Below are 13,261 nucleotides of genomic sequence, written 5' to 3'. Positions count from 1 at the left end.
CTGATGATTTGAAGATGTCAGAACAGATTAAAAGCAAGAGAGAATGAAATAGAGGAAGAAACAAGCTGAAACTAGGGGCCTTATATGGAACATTCAACTTTCGAGACAGAATCAGGGGATTTCCTACCATTATTGCTTGCTTTGGCATTCTTAGCGAGCTGTGCCCGAGTGGCAGCAATTAAACTGTCATGGGCCAATTCTTGCACTCGTAGGAACCATGGGGTACTGCTGTCTGTGCTATCATGAGAGAGAAAGTCATTCCCAGAATCTTCTGCTTCATCTTGAACAAACACCAAGTGCTCTGCTGGAGACCCCAGCCCTAGAAAAGAAGACAACTTCATGAAACAGACGGATAATGTAACAGAGGCAAATTTCTTTTGTTTCCCAGAGGCTAGTGTTGATGGCATAGATGCAATAGCTGCACTGAAAAAGTCTTCACTGACCTCTACATTGTAGAAAGCTGCTGATAATTAAATGCACCTGAAATACCTAATAATGCCCAGCAAATTTCATGATCTTTCCCCTCATAAGCAGCAGGGACAGAGTTGTACTCCTGCATTCTGCTGTGAGACATATCCAGTCAGACAAACAGAAGGAGAATTACCTGCTCGTGTTAGGTTGAGAAGAATAAATGAAGTGCTGTCACTGGGCTGGAGGTCTTGCAATAAACTGGAAGTCTCTGGAGTTGACAGAAGGTCAGATGGTTTCTGTACATTCTGTGCCCTTGTTTCCTCTCCATCAGGGCCCACATTTACCTGGAGACTTCTCAAGACAGCAGATGAAGAAACATCTTTGGAAGAATTAGTGTGACTTGGCGGAGTGAGATCTCTTTCATCATCTAGTGAAGAAAGGGAAACAAGAGTAAATGAAAGTATAAATACACTACGACTAAAAGATACCTATAAAGTTATTTTTTGAGGAAAAAACTAGAACTTGAGAGAGATTGGAGGAGGAAGGAATTCTCTAACTAGTCAGACTGCACTGTTAAATGGGAAAATTTCAGTCACCCTTCTGAACTTTCTCCTCCACCCCCTGGAATGCCTTATCAGCAAGAGGCAGTGGGCCACCGTGGCGCAGTAAAGACCGCTGTATTAAGGGCATGCTCGCAAAGATCTGCTGCATAGATTTTACCTGGCAACATGAGTCTGTTGCATTCTGAGGTCTCAGTAACAGGAAGGAGAGAAAGACAGGTGATGTCTTTTGGTTCTGATTCCACCAGCCCTTGCCCCAGTGGAATAGAAGTATTCTGAACAAACTGAACCAGCAGCTGAAAAAAGATACTGAAGATTAGGTCAAGGGCAGCACAAACTATTTAAAAAGGTACTAAACCCAGTCCATTACCCCCTACTGTCTTGTAGGAGACACTGAATATAATCCCATGAATACACATCAAAGTAAATGGAAGCTTTTCAATTTACATTAATGACAAAGAAGGATTTGTTTGTATTTGTCATCTTTGAAGTACCTATAAAATTCTCATTTCTTTAACATACAATAAACAGCTCTGGATCGTTGCAGACCACTCTGAAGGCTACTTAGGCTATATTCCTTTTTAATTATCTTTTACCAAGATAAATTTTATCAATATATGCTGTGTTTTAAGGCATATATTCCTTTTTAACTCATCTTTTACCACTTGATATTTTACTATGCTCTAATGGTACAGATCTTTTTCTAAACCATTGTCTTTAAATACTTAACTGAAAGTTGGCCTTTTTAAAATAAAAAAGCAAGCAAAAGACTAGTTGCAAAGATGTCTAGCTAATGGCTATTCAAAATAGGCAGATAATGATCAGAGGAATAAGGCTGGGATGACAAGGGGGAGAACACAGCCAGCCTTATCCATCCAAATCAGCTACTCCTAAAACCATCGCAGATGGACAATTAAAGCCATTGTCCTTAGTGTGAAACCCACCCACTAAGGGGATGCAACAGAAGAAGTCTTCTCCAGAATCCTATGCAAAATAAGGGGGACTATTGCATAAAGAGGTATAGGATTTATACTGGGATGCATTCCCTGCGGAGGACTTTGGGACTGAACAAGAGATTGGGGGGATTGTACAGGACTAATTATGTGTGTTCCAAAGGCAGGAAAAGGAAGGGATCAAGGTGGAACAGGGCAGAACAAACACAGGAAAACGAAGAGCAGAGCATAAAAGAGGTTCATTACATATAAGCAGGAAGTTAGTCGATTCAGTTGTCTAGCACAGCCTAACCATCGCAGTCTGTCCTGTCTTCTTATTAAACTCCATTCCTAACTATTTCCTGTGTGATCCCAATCTCTAGAGTGTGTGTGTGCCATATGCTAGTGAACACCAAGCCAGACTAGTTGGCAAGCAGAATGAGAAGTGTAGGGACATATCCTGGAGAAACCCATTAAGATTTTCTCTAGGCAGCAACAGAATCAGGCACTTTGCGCTGCCTGTGTTTATGTGGGCAAAGCTACAAGCGTTCTATCTGCATTAATCTGTTTGGCGTCAGTCACATCTGCACAGTGTGTGTGTGTGCACCTATTTGAAAATTGTACTAAACCTCACTATTGGCTGGACCTAAGATCAGAAATAGGGAGCAGCCCTCATCTTAATGGGCCTAGGAGGTGAGAGATGCCCAGGTCATTCAGTCCAGCAGATTTAGCTATCCTTAACATCAGTCAGCTCCAGCAATGCAAAAATTACTTCTGGCTAACTCCTAAAAATCTTGAGTTATAAAAAAGGAACTTGACATTTGAAAAGGAACTGGAAGTCAGATAAATGCCTTTCCTCACCCCTGAAAGTCTTCCCATACTTAACCAAGTTCAGGGTAGCAAAGCATGTGCCTTGTTTACTCATTCTGTTCCCCTGACAACATCCCAAGCTTTTGTCAGACTACTGGGTATAATACTGGACTCCTGTTTACCTCCAAGGCATAGACACAGAAATGAGACTCTCTTTTTTTTCCATTACCAGTGCCATAGCAGTCCATACTAAAATATTCTGATTTAACAAAGGAAGCACTGCTGGGAGCTACAAGATAACACAGCCCAGCTTTTGCAATGGACTGAACTAATTCTTCTGTGAACTCCACAAGTTTTTTTAACAAACACAGTTTCAAATCCCTCCCCTGTGTGGAATTAAACTACTGGAGACCATAAAGACTGAAAGGGGTCAGTTGTAAGAAACCTAGACATACTCCACATTTCAGAGAAAATGCCCCTCAAAAACCAAATAGAGGATCTATTTATTTGGCTATAAGTTCTGTCAAACAGACTTACTCCAATACTCACATTCTCGAAATATTTTGAAAAACACAGATGAAAGAAATATGGAAAATAACAATACACCAAAAACTCAAGTCACTATTCCTTATCTCTAGGAAACTCCTTGACATAAAGATCCTGCATTCTGCTGCTGTCTAGCAAACAACTATATGCAACAGACTTCCTTTATCTTTAGCATTTAGAAGGAAACTGTACAAGACAGTTATTAAAAAGCTACTACCCTTGTTACTGGTTTGTTATTAGTTAGAATTAATCATATTTAATTTTAATAGGAATATGGAACTATAAGAAATATTTTAGCAAAATTATATATTGCATTCTATACATTTAACCAACAACTAACAGCTGCTGTGAAATCCCCTGTATAGCCCTGTACCAAGGCCGGAGGAATTGGTTAAAATCATCTAGTAGGAACATTTAGAACTTAGATAACAGATGTCAGAATTTCAAATTAATAGGAACTTAGGAACTTAAGAAAATGTATTATGTGTAACTATAAGAATTCGAGTATTGTCTGAAATCAGTTAACCACGGAAGCTTTGGTAAAGATTTACTTCGATCTAATTAACGAGGATTCCAATCAGTAGAGTTAAGTGAGATTAACCAATGATTGTTTTAGTATAAGAATATTGATAAGATGGTGTGTGTGACTGAGGGCCAATCACTAGAGACGGTAAATTCAAGAATTAACATTGAATGTACTTTTATGTAAATCTAATACATGATGGCGAAAATCGTACTGTGCAGAATCACATAAGAGAGGTCAACTATCGGACAAAGTGAGGAAGACTATGGAAGACCACCAGAGGGCTTCTGAAGACCACCAGAGACCTTCACTGCGCCTGCGTAAAGGACATTTACATATGCTAAGAACTTCCCAGAAATCTAATGAATATGCATAACATTTCTCAGAAATCTAATGAATGAGTAAGTTTAATATAAGGCGTATGATTTTGGTGTTCAGGTGTGCGTGGTTTGTGAGAGGACTCACCCGCGCACCCAGCCGTCAATAAAGAAGTGTCTGCTTATCTACACTAAATTGGTGTTGATAAGTTCTTTATTCCGAGTTTTTCGGCAACACCCTCATTGTGACATATTTTAGCATGCATTCACGCAGAGCCCAGGCGAAGTTGTCTGTCCAGTGAGATGGTTCATCAGTGTCAAAAGAAACAGAGTAAAAAAGCATGATATGCCCATGGTATATTTGTGATTAAAAGCCAACAGTCACTAATAATTTGATTCTTATTTTGTATGTTGTGATTGTCTTAGTATTTAATTTTCAGAACTACTGGCACACAATTCCAAATTATCTCTATAGCAGATACCAGCCTTCTGAGCCTCTCCTACATCAGGACGAAGTTCATTAAATCAAAGAAACTGCAAAGAAAACTTAATAGTTTGGGCTCCGATTTCTCTATGCTTATCGCCTCTCATGAAAACACTGGAAATACTGATGCTTCCTCAAACAGTTTTACCTCAGAGTTACTGCTGTCAGAGCCCTGAAGCCTTAATTGCCCTGAGTGGTCTCACCTGGGGCCCCCACCCACACGCTCTGCCCAGGGGCTCCATTTAACACCAGGGGCTCCATTTAAGTTCAACCTATGCTCTCTAGTCCTTTCCTGAGCTGTCTTGTAGGTTTACCTGTCTCAAGCCCTGTCTCCTGGATGGACCACAGACTATTACTGCATCAGTGTCTCCAGCCCCATCTCCTGCTACTCCTGACTGGACTCTCTGGATAGACCATGGACCTGGTTCATCACTTTGCCTTGTCCAGGGCTGTGAATGGACCCTGTTTCCAGCACCCATCTCTGCCTGCCATGCTCAGGTGCTGCAGTATTGTGCCCTGGTCAGTGAGAACACTGCCTGGGCTGGGATCACCCTTAGCTTCCAGCTCACCCTCGGGAGCAGCTTGTCATCACTGACAATTATGAGGGTAAAAATTAAGTCTTGAAGTCATTTGGATGGCAATATGCCACTTGAACTAGGCCACAAGCCAGACTGCAGTTTGAAAGGTTAGCACTTTTTCCTCTTAGGTATAAGATTATCCAAAGGCCCCAGTCAGAAGAGGGAACTATTTTTATGTTGTCAAAAAAATACATAGCCAGGAAGAGACAGTCCTTCCCCCGAGGCCATGCATTCTAATTTAAGATTAAAAAAAGAAAAGGAGAAAGAGAGGTAAAGAGAGAAGAGACTTAGGAATAACAGAGCAAGGCAACCAGAAGAAAGAAGTTGGGACTAAAAAAATGCGAACAGCAAGATGGTTCTAAATTACTGGATTGTCTTTCATTTAAAAGCTGTTCATATCCCTACTGCTGCCTACTCCACCATGAAACACGTTTTTTATGGACTCTTCTATTTTTATACAGAAAGCCTTAGATAAAACTTTCCTCCTATAATAGGAAAGCTTTGCTTGAAACCTTCCACTTCCACACAGCAACATTAAGCCACTAGGGAAAAGTAAAATGCAGCAGCCACAAACAGATGCTCAGTAGAAAAAATATCCTTTTAATTTTCTTTGTAAAGTAATAACAAGCTAGTACAGAGAATTAAAAGGGGGCAAAAAAAGCAGAAGTAAACAAAAGGACGCAAATCATGCTTGTTATTAAAATTCGGAATAAAAAACCCCAACCAAAAAACCCAAAACTAAAGCAAAACAATCACCAACTCTACATCAAATATTTAAGAGAAAATAGAAATCTTCATGTCACAGATATATCTTGACAGCTAAGTACCTTCATAAACCTTCCTGTTCAAAATCATTTAATACCTTTGTGACAACTACAGCAACTGGAATATGGGTGGAAACTCACTACAAACACTGTGCCATGCTTTCTTAAGTTTCTTTTAATTTGGTTTTGCAGCTGAAAGCAAATAGGAAATTGTAAGGGTATCTGGTAATTAGCTGTTCAGCATAAAAGACAGACTAGGCACAGGAGAGGTGATAAATTAAACGTGCAGATACATAAACTCCAACAAACTGCAGATAAGAGGGAATAACAAAGACCAGAACTCCTGGGACACTGATGGATGGGCTGCTACAGGAGTGACTTGAGTGTGACCTTGAAGAAATTCAACCAGAAACTTTGTAAGAAATAGGAACAATATTATCATGGATTACCAGAATGTTATCAATTAATATGTATAATATGACTGAAATAACCAGAGAGGCTGCTAAAGTCCTGTGTACAGTGCTCCCCTACCCCATCAGTTAATATTTAAAATAGGGAAACAATAACTAGACATAATCTAGGGTTTAGGAATAAACTATTAGACAATGGGGCTTTGTAGCTAGGTAGAATGCTTATGTCAGAAAAGATAATGGATTGTGGTCTGCTCAACAAACCTTGAAGAACTGCTTGGAACTGCCAAGACAGAGTAAGTAGGTAAAAGGTAATTCCTACAGGGGGAGATCGCGACCACTGACTCATTAAGCACCTACTCAAAAGAAGACAATGAAGGAAGAAGACAGAGTCTGTGCACTAGTTTACATGAGAGGCAAAGAAGAAAGAACCAATCGTTAAGGAAAATAATAATGAATATATTACTTGAGTATATAAATGTGGGAATTTTTGAGACTAAGGTGTGCTGTCTTGAGACAGGCAACCATTCGTGTGCATCAACAAAATTAATTTGAAAATACCTTGACTCTTGTGTGTTATTGGCTTGCACACTGGGTAAACAAATCTGCTTTTAGGACAATGAGAACACATCTTGTAGGCAAAAGCAAACTTCTTATGGGATATGGGGGGAACTCTGGGACCACATAAAACTTATTACTAAGATGTCTTAAGAGGAGGCTGTGGGAATGTGAAAAATTTATGGATGTTTAGGGGAAGGATCAAAGGCAGGGAAAGGGAGGGATCAAGGTGGGTAGCAGAGGAACAACTATGGGGAACAGGAAGGGGGTGGGGGTAATATGGGTAGACCACATTAGCAGGCTGCAGGTCAGTATGCTGCTCTGCCTCATCACTGTATCCCATCATCTTCTCAAATGCTGTTTGCTCCCAAATAGTTTCCGAGTACATTAATCTAGTTAACTTCATGTTGGACTAGCCTGTCAACGGGAGGAAACCACAATCTGGAAACCCAAGATCCTGGCCAGAGGCTGGATTAAAAAGCCCAGGGCCTGGAGATGGATACTGGAGGGACTGGAGGTTTGGCAGAGACTGGACAGATGCATGACTGTGAGTATGCATGTCAGCTGAGTGAGGGCATGTCTGTGATATGCTAGCAAATTTCAGGCCTGGTAACCTGATGATTAGGAACAGGATCAGGCCATTTGTGATCTTCCTGTTTCATGTGAATGCCATTAGTGTTTGTGGGTGCCTGAAAAAGTACTGTCCTGCCATGAGTTAGTGTTTACAGCCACACGTCTGTACTGTCTATGTGTGCGTGGGTACATATTTGCAGTTCGGGCTCAGCCTCACTTCTGTGTGTACCTGGGAACAGTCCAGTGGTCTCTTCTCTGAAGGACCAGGAGGGGAGGAATCTCCTGGACTCTACAGTTCATCAGATCTCATAACCACATAATATCTGACACCACAAACAGGATCCAGATGGGCTGTACGTATTCCTGAGATGGTGACTATAGAATCTCTACGTAAAGAGGGGACTGATTCTTCTACAAATATGGCCAAAGTGCTAGAATTTGCAACCAAGCAGACAGAACATCTTGGGACACCTGAATAGGAATAGTTAGGGAAACTGAATGTACAGAATATTAAGAGAACACAAAAAGAATGATAAGAGGTATGAGGTGGCTTTACTCTATAGCCAAGATATCCCTTGGAATTTGGAATAAATTTTGATATTGATTAATTGCAAAAGGACATCCTCGACTTAAGAGATTCAAACTTTATGGGCCAGATGTGAGTCATACAGAGAGAATCTATAAACCTTGGAGGGACAAAATGAGCAAAGTTCAGCTACATCTTGCTATGAATAATTTTTTTTTTTTCTCTGTCATACCACCTTCTTGAACATACCCTCCTCTTACTCCTTCTGATGAAACACCACATAACTCTGAAAATCCTCTAAGTATTGTAGACAGTGTATGTATTAAAATGTAAACTATTTCTTGCCTCTTCTCACTAAACAAGTAATTGTCATCCCTGCTAGTCAACAGGAAATGGTTGGACAGGATGATCCCAGGGTCTATCACCACAAGCAGTGCAGAATGCTTGTGTTACCCAGGAGCTCGGATAATGTCCCTGACTGGAGGGGCTGTGTGGGGAACAAACAAGGAAAAATCTGTTTAAAGAACTGGGAACCCCTCCTAGAGTTCCCTTCAAATTAAAAAAAAAAAAAGGCACTACAGAAACAAATGAAAATATGGCCGTCTGGTATGGATCGAGTTGAAGTTTGTGTCCCATTAACATACCTCCTCCATCAGATGATTCAAAAGCCAAGTGTCAGGCAGTTGCTTTGTTTGAGGTGGGGGTGGCTGGGAGGGACAGGGGAGGAAGGTTCTCCAGTACTAACATTCAGATCTATCCTCCCACTGGACAGCTGGAGAGCTAGACTATACTCACAGATCAGCAGGGACCATGTTTTTAATCGATACGGTTTCTGGTTTCTGTTCTATATTTAACCAGTGAACCACTACAAAATAAAGAGGTCAAAAGAACATTTAGCAGAGGGGGAAGGGTGGAGGAGAAAGGAGGGGTTGGAGCTGAAGGGTGTGGAGGGCAGAAGGCTCTTAGCTAGAAAGTGGGAGACCTCCTCCCATACAGCCTCTGGGGAATTAATTCATTCACAACAGTCTCTCCTTGTGAGGCACTCATGAGGACAGAAAAAAGAGGGTAAAATACCTCCCCTCCACCCCCTTTTCAATAGCCAATTCAATTTGTAGACCGGAGCTGTAGTTCACTTGGTTGTGCTAGAGCTAGCCCCGGCAGCAGAAAGCACCCTGCAATGGACCAGTGTGGTGGAGGTGGCTGAAAATATTTGCAGCTGTAACAAATCACTCTGAAGGCTTAAAGCATGCAAAATGCAGATCTTATCAGTACCCTGAGGAATGTAGGTAATACAGCTTTGGGGGCAGGGAGTTCAGAAGAAAAAGCAGATCCAACTGCTCCTACAAACCCTCTCAAAGCAACTTTGTAACTTCCTATAAAAGGAGGATTCACCTCTGCTCAAGTATTAAACTTTTATTTGCACGTTGGTGGCTTCTTTAGGGATAAAACCAGTAGCAAAGAAGCTTATACAATCCATCCATAGTGCTTTGATTAATATTATCTAGATGTTACACAAACACAGTTAGCTCCTAATTAATACCTTTCTCACATGGTAGGTATGAAAGAACATCTGTGGCTCTAAGAATTATGGTGCCATGGCTCACCAGGGGATCTAAAATGATGACTGACTTTCAGACATACTTGAACTGCTATTTGGGAAAGGTGTAAAAAGGGTATCTACCATTTTCACATCAAAGAAGTAGAAAATAGCACTAACTTAACACTCAGCTTTCGCAATCAGAACCAGGAGTGTGTGTATGGATCTGGTAATCCACAATGCAAATGAATCCCAATGTGTAGTATACAATAGCCTTGATCAAGATTGAGGAAAATGGTTTAGAAGACAGTATCTATGGAAAGGATGCCCTCTGCAACCACTGTAGCTTTCATGCATGAGGCCTGTTCCTACTGTAGCATGGACTACTCTGTTCTGGGCTTACTGAGAAGGAAATGCAACTCTGCTAATGGGGAAATAGGACTATTATGTAAACATGCCTAATTAACAAATATCTTACTCAAGTCCAGAAAAGACAAGGCCCACTTACAGCTCCTATTTAAGGAACAAAGGAACAAGCATTCCAACTATCCTGGTCCTTGGCTGTCAGAAATCCACCCACTCACAGACTGAAGTAACAAAGTCCTCCATGTTATCATTCAGAACTGGGAGAAAAATTGGTAGAAGTTATGAGATATCAACCACAAGGCAAGAGAAAGGAATTCCTTGCAGCCTATGCTGACTACAGGGCTACTACAAATTTGCAGCTGCTTCTCCTGAATAGTGTGATTGTGGAAGGGCTTTGGCTGCTCTGTTAAGAAACAAATACCTTACCACTTCAACTGGGCTGAGACAAATTACCACCATTCTCTTTAAAGTACCAGTTTAAGATACCTGCATATGGACTGAAAAGGGATAGAAACAGAAGACTCAATAAAAACAATTCAATTTAAATTTGCAAACTTCTCCAAAAGCTACTTCATAGCAGTACTAAGTCCTCTGCTCTAGGACCTTAACCTTCTGATGAGGTAAAGCTGAGAACCAGAAAAGCAAGCACACAAAGTGATACAGTCCTTTGCACTTTTAAGTGGGGGGAATGTACAGATAGCTGGCTAATGGCTATTCAGCCTAAAAGACAAAGGTAAGAAACAGGAAAGGTAATAAATTGAACCCGCTGGTACAATTGTCTTGAATATAACAAACTGCAGACTGTTGTATCTAGCAAATTACGGGTAAGAGTAACAAAGACCAGAACTCCTCAGACACTGATCAGTGGGCCACTGCTGAAGTAAAACCTTGAAGAGGCTCAACCAGAACTTTTGTAACCAGTAAGAAAGCAAAATTGTCTTGGGTTATCTGAATGGGTCTCATAGGAAAGACCAAACTTATTATCTGATGTAACAGGGACTGCAGGATCTGTAAAACTTATTATGCAATGTTTAGGAGGAGGATCAAAGAAGGAATCGAGGTGGGTAAGTGGAGAAAGAGCCATGGCAGGAGGGAGAGAAGAGACTCTAATCATATGTTTGCTAGCTGCTGTCAGTACGCTGCTGTGTCTGATCACTGCAGTCCCTTCTATCTACTCACTGAACATATTCTTAAACATTCTACCCACAAGTGAGTACACTGCTGGTGAACTTCTGGTTGACTAATGTGTAAGGATTAGGCAACCATGGTCTGGAAAAACACAAGATTCCAGCCAGAAACTGGCTAGAAAGCCCTGGGTCTGGGCACAGATACCAGAAAGGCTTTAGGCCTGCCAGAGCCATCTGTAAATGTGAGTATGCACGAGAGTTGAGTGACGAGGGTATAGATATAGTCCACTAACAAACTTTAGTGTCGTTCATGCTGTTTGTGCTTACCTCTTAACAGTACTTTACCTGTGTATGTGTTAATCTGTTTGTGGCCAGCTGTGCGTGCACTGTGTGCACACACATACATCACTGCAATTCATGATCAGCTGTGCTACCAGCTGAACCTGGGAACAGTCCAGCAGCCTCACACTGAGCAACCAGGATCCCCTGAGTGCTGCTGCCTACCACTTCTGCCAACTGCTTAATGGAAACATGAGTAGCTTAAAAAACAGAACTGGCTCATGCTAATAGAATAATCCAGACTCCCCAAAACCGAGTAAAGTCAATTTGGTTTGAGGGAAAGAAGTAGTCAATACAGTAATTTATTTTATTCTTGTAACAGAAAGAACATTATAATAGTGAAAAAAAGAAAGTAACCTGAGAACAGGCAAGAGTATTGGCTGACACTTGAAAGGAGGGGAAAAAACCCTGCAATATTCTTTAATCTTTTACCATTCAAATCAAAACATGGAAGCATTAGAAATTGCCACTGAAAACACTTTGAGAATTAATATGTAAGCAGCAAACTGAGTAAACTCATTGAACTTTTCCTAAGTGTTGCCCATAAATGTTCCTGGGAACCAAACCCAGTTCATAATTGCTCACCTCAGGTTTGGATTCTAACTCATCCGATAACATTGATTCAAGTGTCCGATTCCTGCAGCTGTCCTCAGCAAGGCACAGATTTTTTTTTTTTTAGTTCAGAGAGAACAACGCTCCCTGCTTATTCTCATATTTTCCTAAGTGTAAAACAGTATGGTGGTCCTTCTGCAAGAAGCTGTGTTGCGCAAATATTCAATTTAACCTAAAACAACAAAAAAGGAAATATAAAGAGATAGGAACGAAAAAACGAGAGCAAAGCAAAAAGAAGTGAGCAGATGTTGCATGTAACTGTAAAATACACTTTGAAGTACTGGGAAAACTCATTTTCCTGCATTTCTGTTGTCACTGAGTCAGCAAAATAACATCCTAAGGCTGTGAAATTAATTTTCAAAGGCTATTTACCACATTTTCTTTGCAATAGCTTGTTTTCAATGGAAAATTGAATTGTTTGTCCTGGAAACTGACAGGATCAACTGAAAATCACATAGAGCCTGCAAGAGACAAGGAGACTGAACTCCTAGCCTGCCAAACACTGGAATTATCCAAATTGTTGATGAAAAGCAACCTCATACAAACAATCCGTCACCAGGAAACCTCTGCTTTTCCTGCCTGTTAAGATGTTATGTTTCTGATTATGTGAAATATCTTGATGAACACAGGTAGGTTAGAAGTTATTTCACAAATACCCATAGAATGTTTCTTCTTTGGGCTTCAAGGGAAAATGAGAACTAGTTTGTATCTATTTTTGCCTACAGGGAAAGCACTCCAGACTAGCGATGGGAGAAGAAAGTGAACTACGTACAGTTCTTCCCGCCCTCCCATCACGATTACGAATCTACTGAATATATTAAAAAATAATGAGAATACTGGATCGGCTAAAAAGAGAACCTAAAAGCCTTCCTCTAGCACTCCTGACAGCAAGCGGAGCGGCACAAGATCCTCCACACAGGAGCCTCACCTTCTGCCGCGAAGGCACAAGGTAATAAGCACAGTGAAAGCAGAGTAACTCAGACCGACGCACGCAAGCCAGGGCTGGGAAATACCCCCGCTCGTTCGTCCGCTGCCCCCTTTCAGCCCGCACCCGGGAGGGCGGGCCCCGAGCGACCCACGGCGACGGGAGCCGGAGCTGCCAGGCCCGGCTGCCCACGCCTCGGCCGGGAGGGCACGGGGGGCAGCCTGGCGGACACCGGCCCGAGCCGTGGCGGGGGAGGGCAGAGAGGGAGACCCCGGCGCCACGGGGCAGGGCGGAGGGCCTAGGCCCGGCCAGGGCCGCGCCCCTCCCCCACGCGGGGCAGGTGCGCCGCCCCTCCCCCACCGC

At 41.8% G+C, this 13,261-nt stretch overlaps 2 protein-coding genes across 10 annotated transcripts in view; one reads left to right on the top strand and one right to left on the bottom strand.

The window, feature by feature from the left end:
- Positions 1–5,292, top strand: part of FAM161B (family with sequence similarity 161, member B) — a 22,888-nt gene extending 17,596 nt beyond the window's left edge. For 3 of the 4 annotated variants that reach the window (XM_010583682.1, XM_010583683.1, XM_010583681.1), the window contains one exon: positions 4,540–5,292. In XM_010583682.1, coding sequence (XP_010581984.1) covers positions 4,540–4,759 — 220 coding nt within the window. In that variant the 3' untranslated portion in view covers positions 4,760–5,292. The remainder of the gene's footprint in view (positions 1–4,539) is intronic. The other variant, XR_775403.1, reaches the window with a different exon arrangement.
- Positions 1–13,261, bottom strand: part of ZNF410 (zinc finger protein 410) — a 24,096-nt gene that overhangs the window by 7,448 nt on the left and 3,387 nt on the right. For 4 of the 6 annotated variants that reach the window (XM_010583687.1, XM_010583686.1, XM_010583689.1 and 1 more), the window contains 4 exons: positions 11,947–12,145; positions 1,132–1,267; positions 605–838; positions 128–319 (listed from right to left, as the gene is read on the bottom strand). In XM_010583687.1, coding sequence (XP_010581989.1) covers positions 128–319; positions 605–838; positions 1,132–1,267; positions 11,947–11,979 — 595 coding nt within the window. In that variant the 5' untranslated portion in view covers positions 11,980–12,145. Of the gene's footprint in view, positions 1–127; positions 320–604; positions 839–1,131; positions 1,268–11,946; positions 12,146–12,901; positions 13,069–13,261 lie in introns of those variants that run through there. The other 2 variants (XM_010583688.1, XM_010583690.1) reach the window with 2 other exon arrangements.

This window comes from Haliaeetus leucocephalus, unplaced genomic scaffold (genome assembly GCF_000737465.1).
Source record: "Haliaeetus leucocephalus isolate CR32 unplaced genomic scaffold, Haliaeetus_leucocephalus-4.0 Scaffold932, whole genome shotgun sequence".
In the NCBI taxonomy this organism is placed as follows: Eukaryota; Metazoa; Chordata; class Aves; order Accipitriformes; family Accipitridae; genus Haliaeetus; species Haliaeetus leucocephalus.
This window is presented reverse-complemented; position numbering and strand designations above follow the sequence as displayed.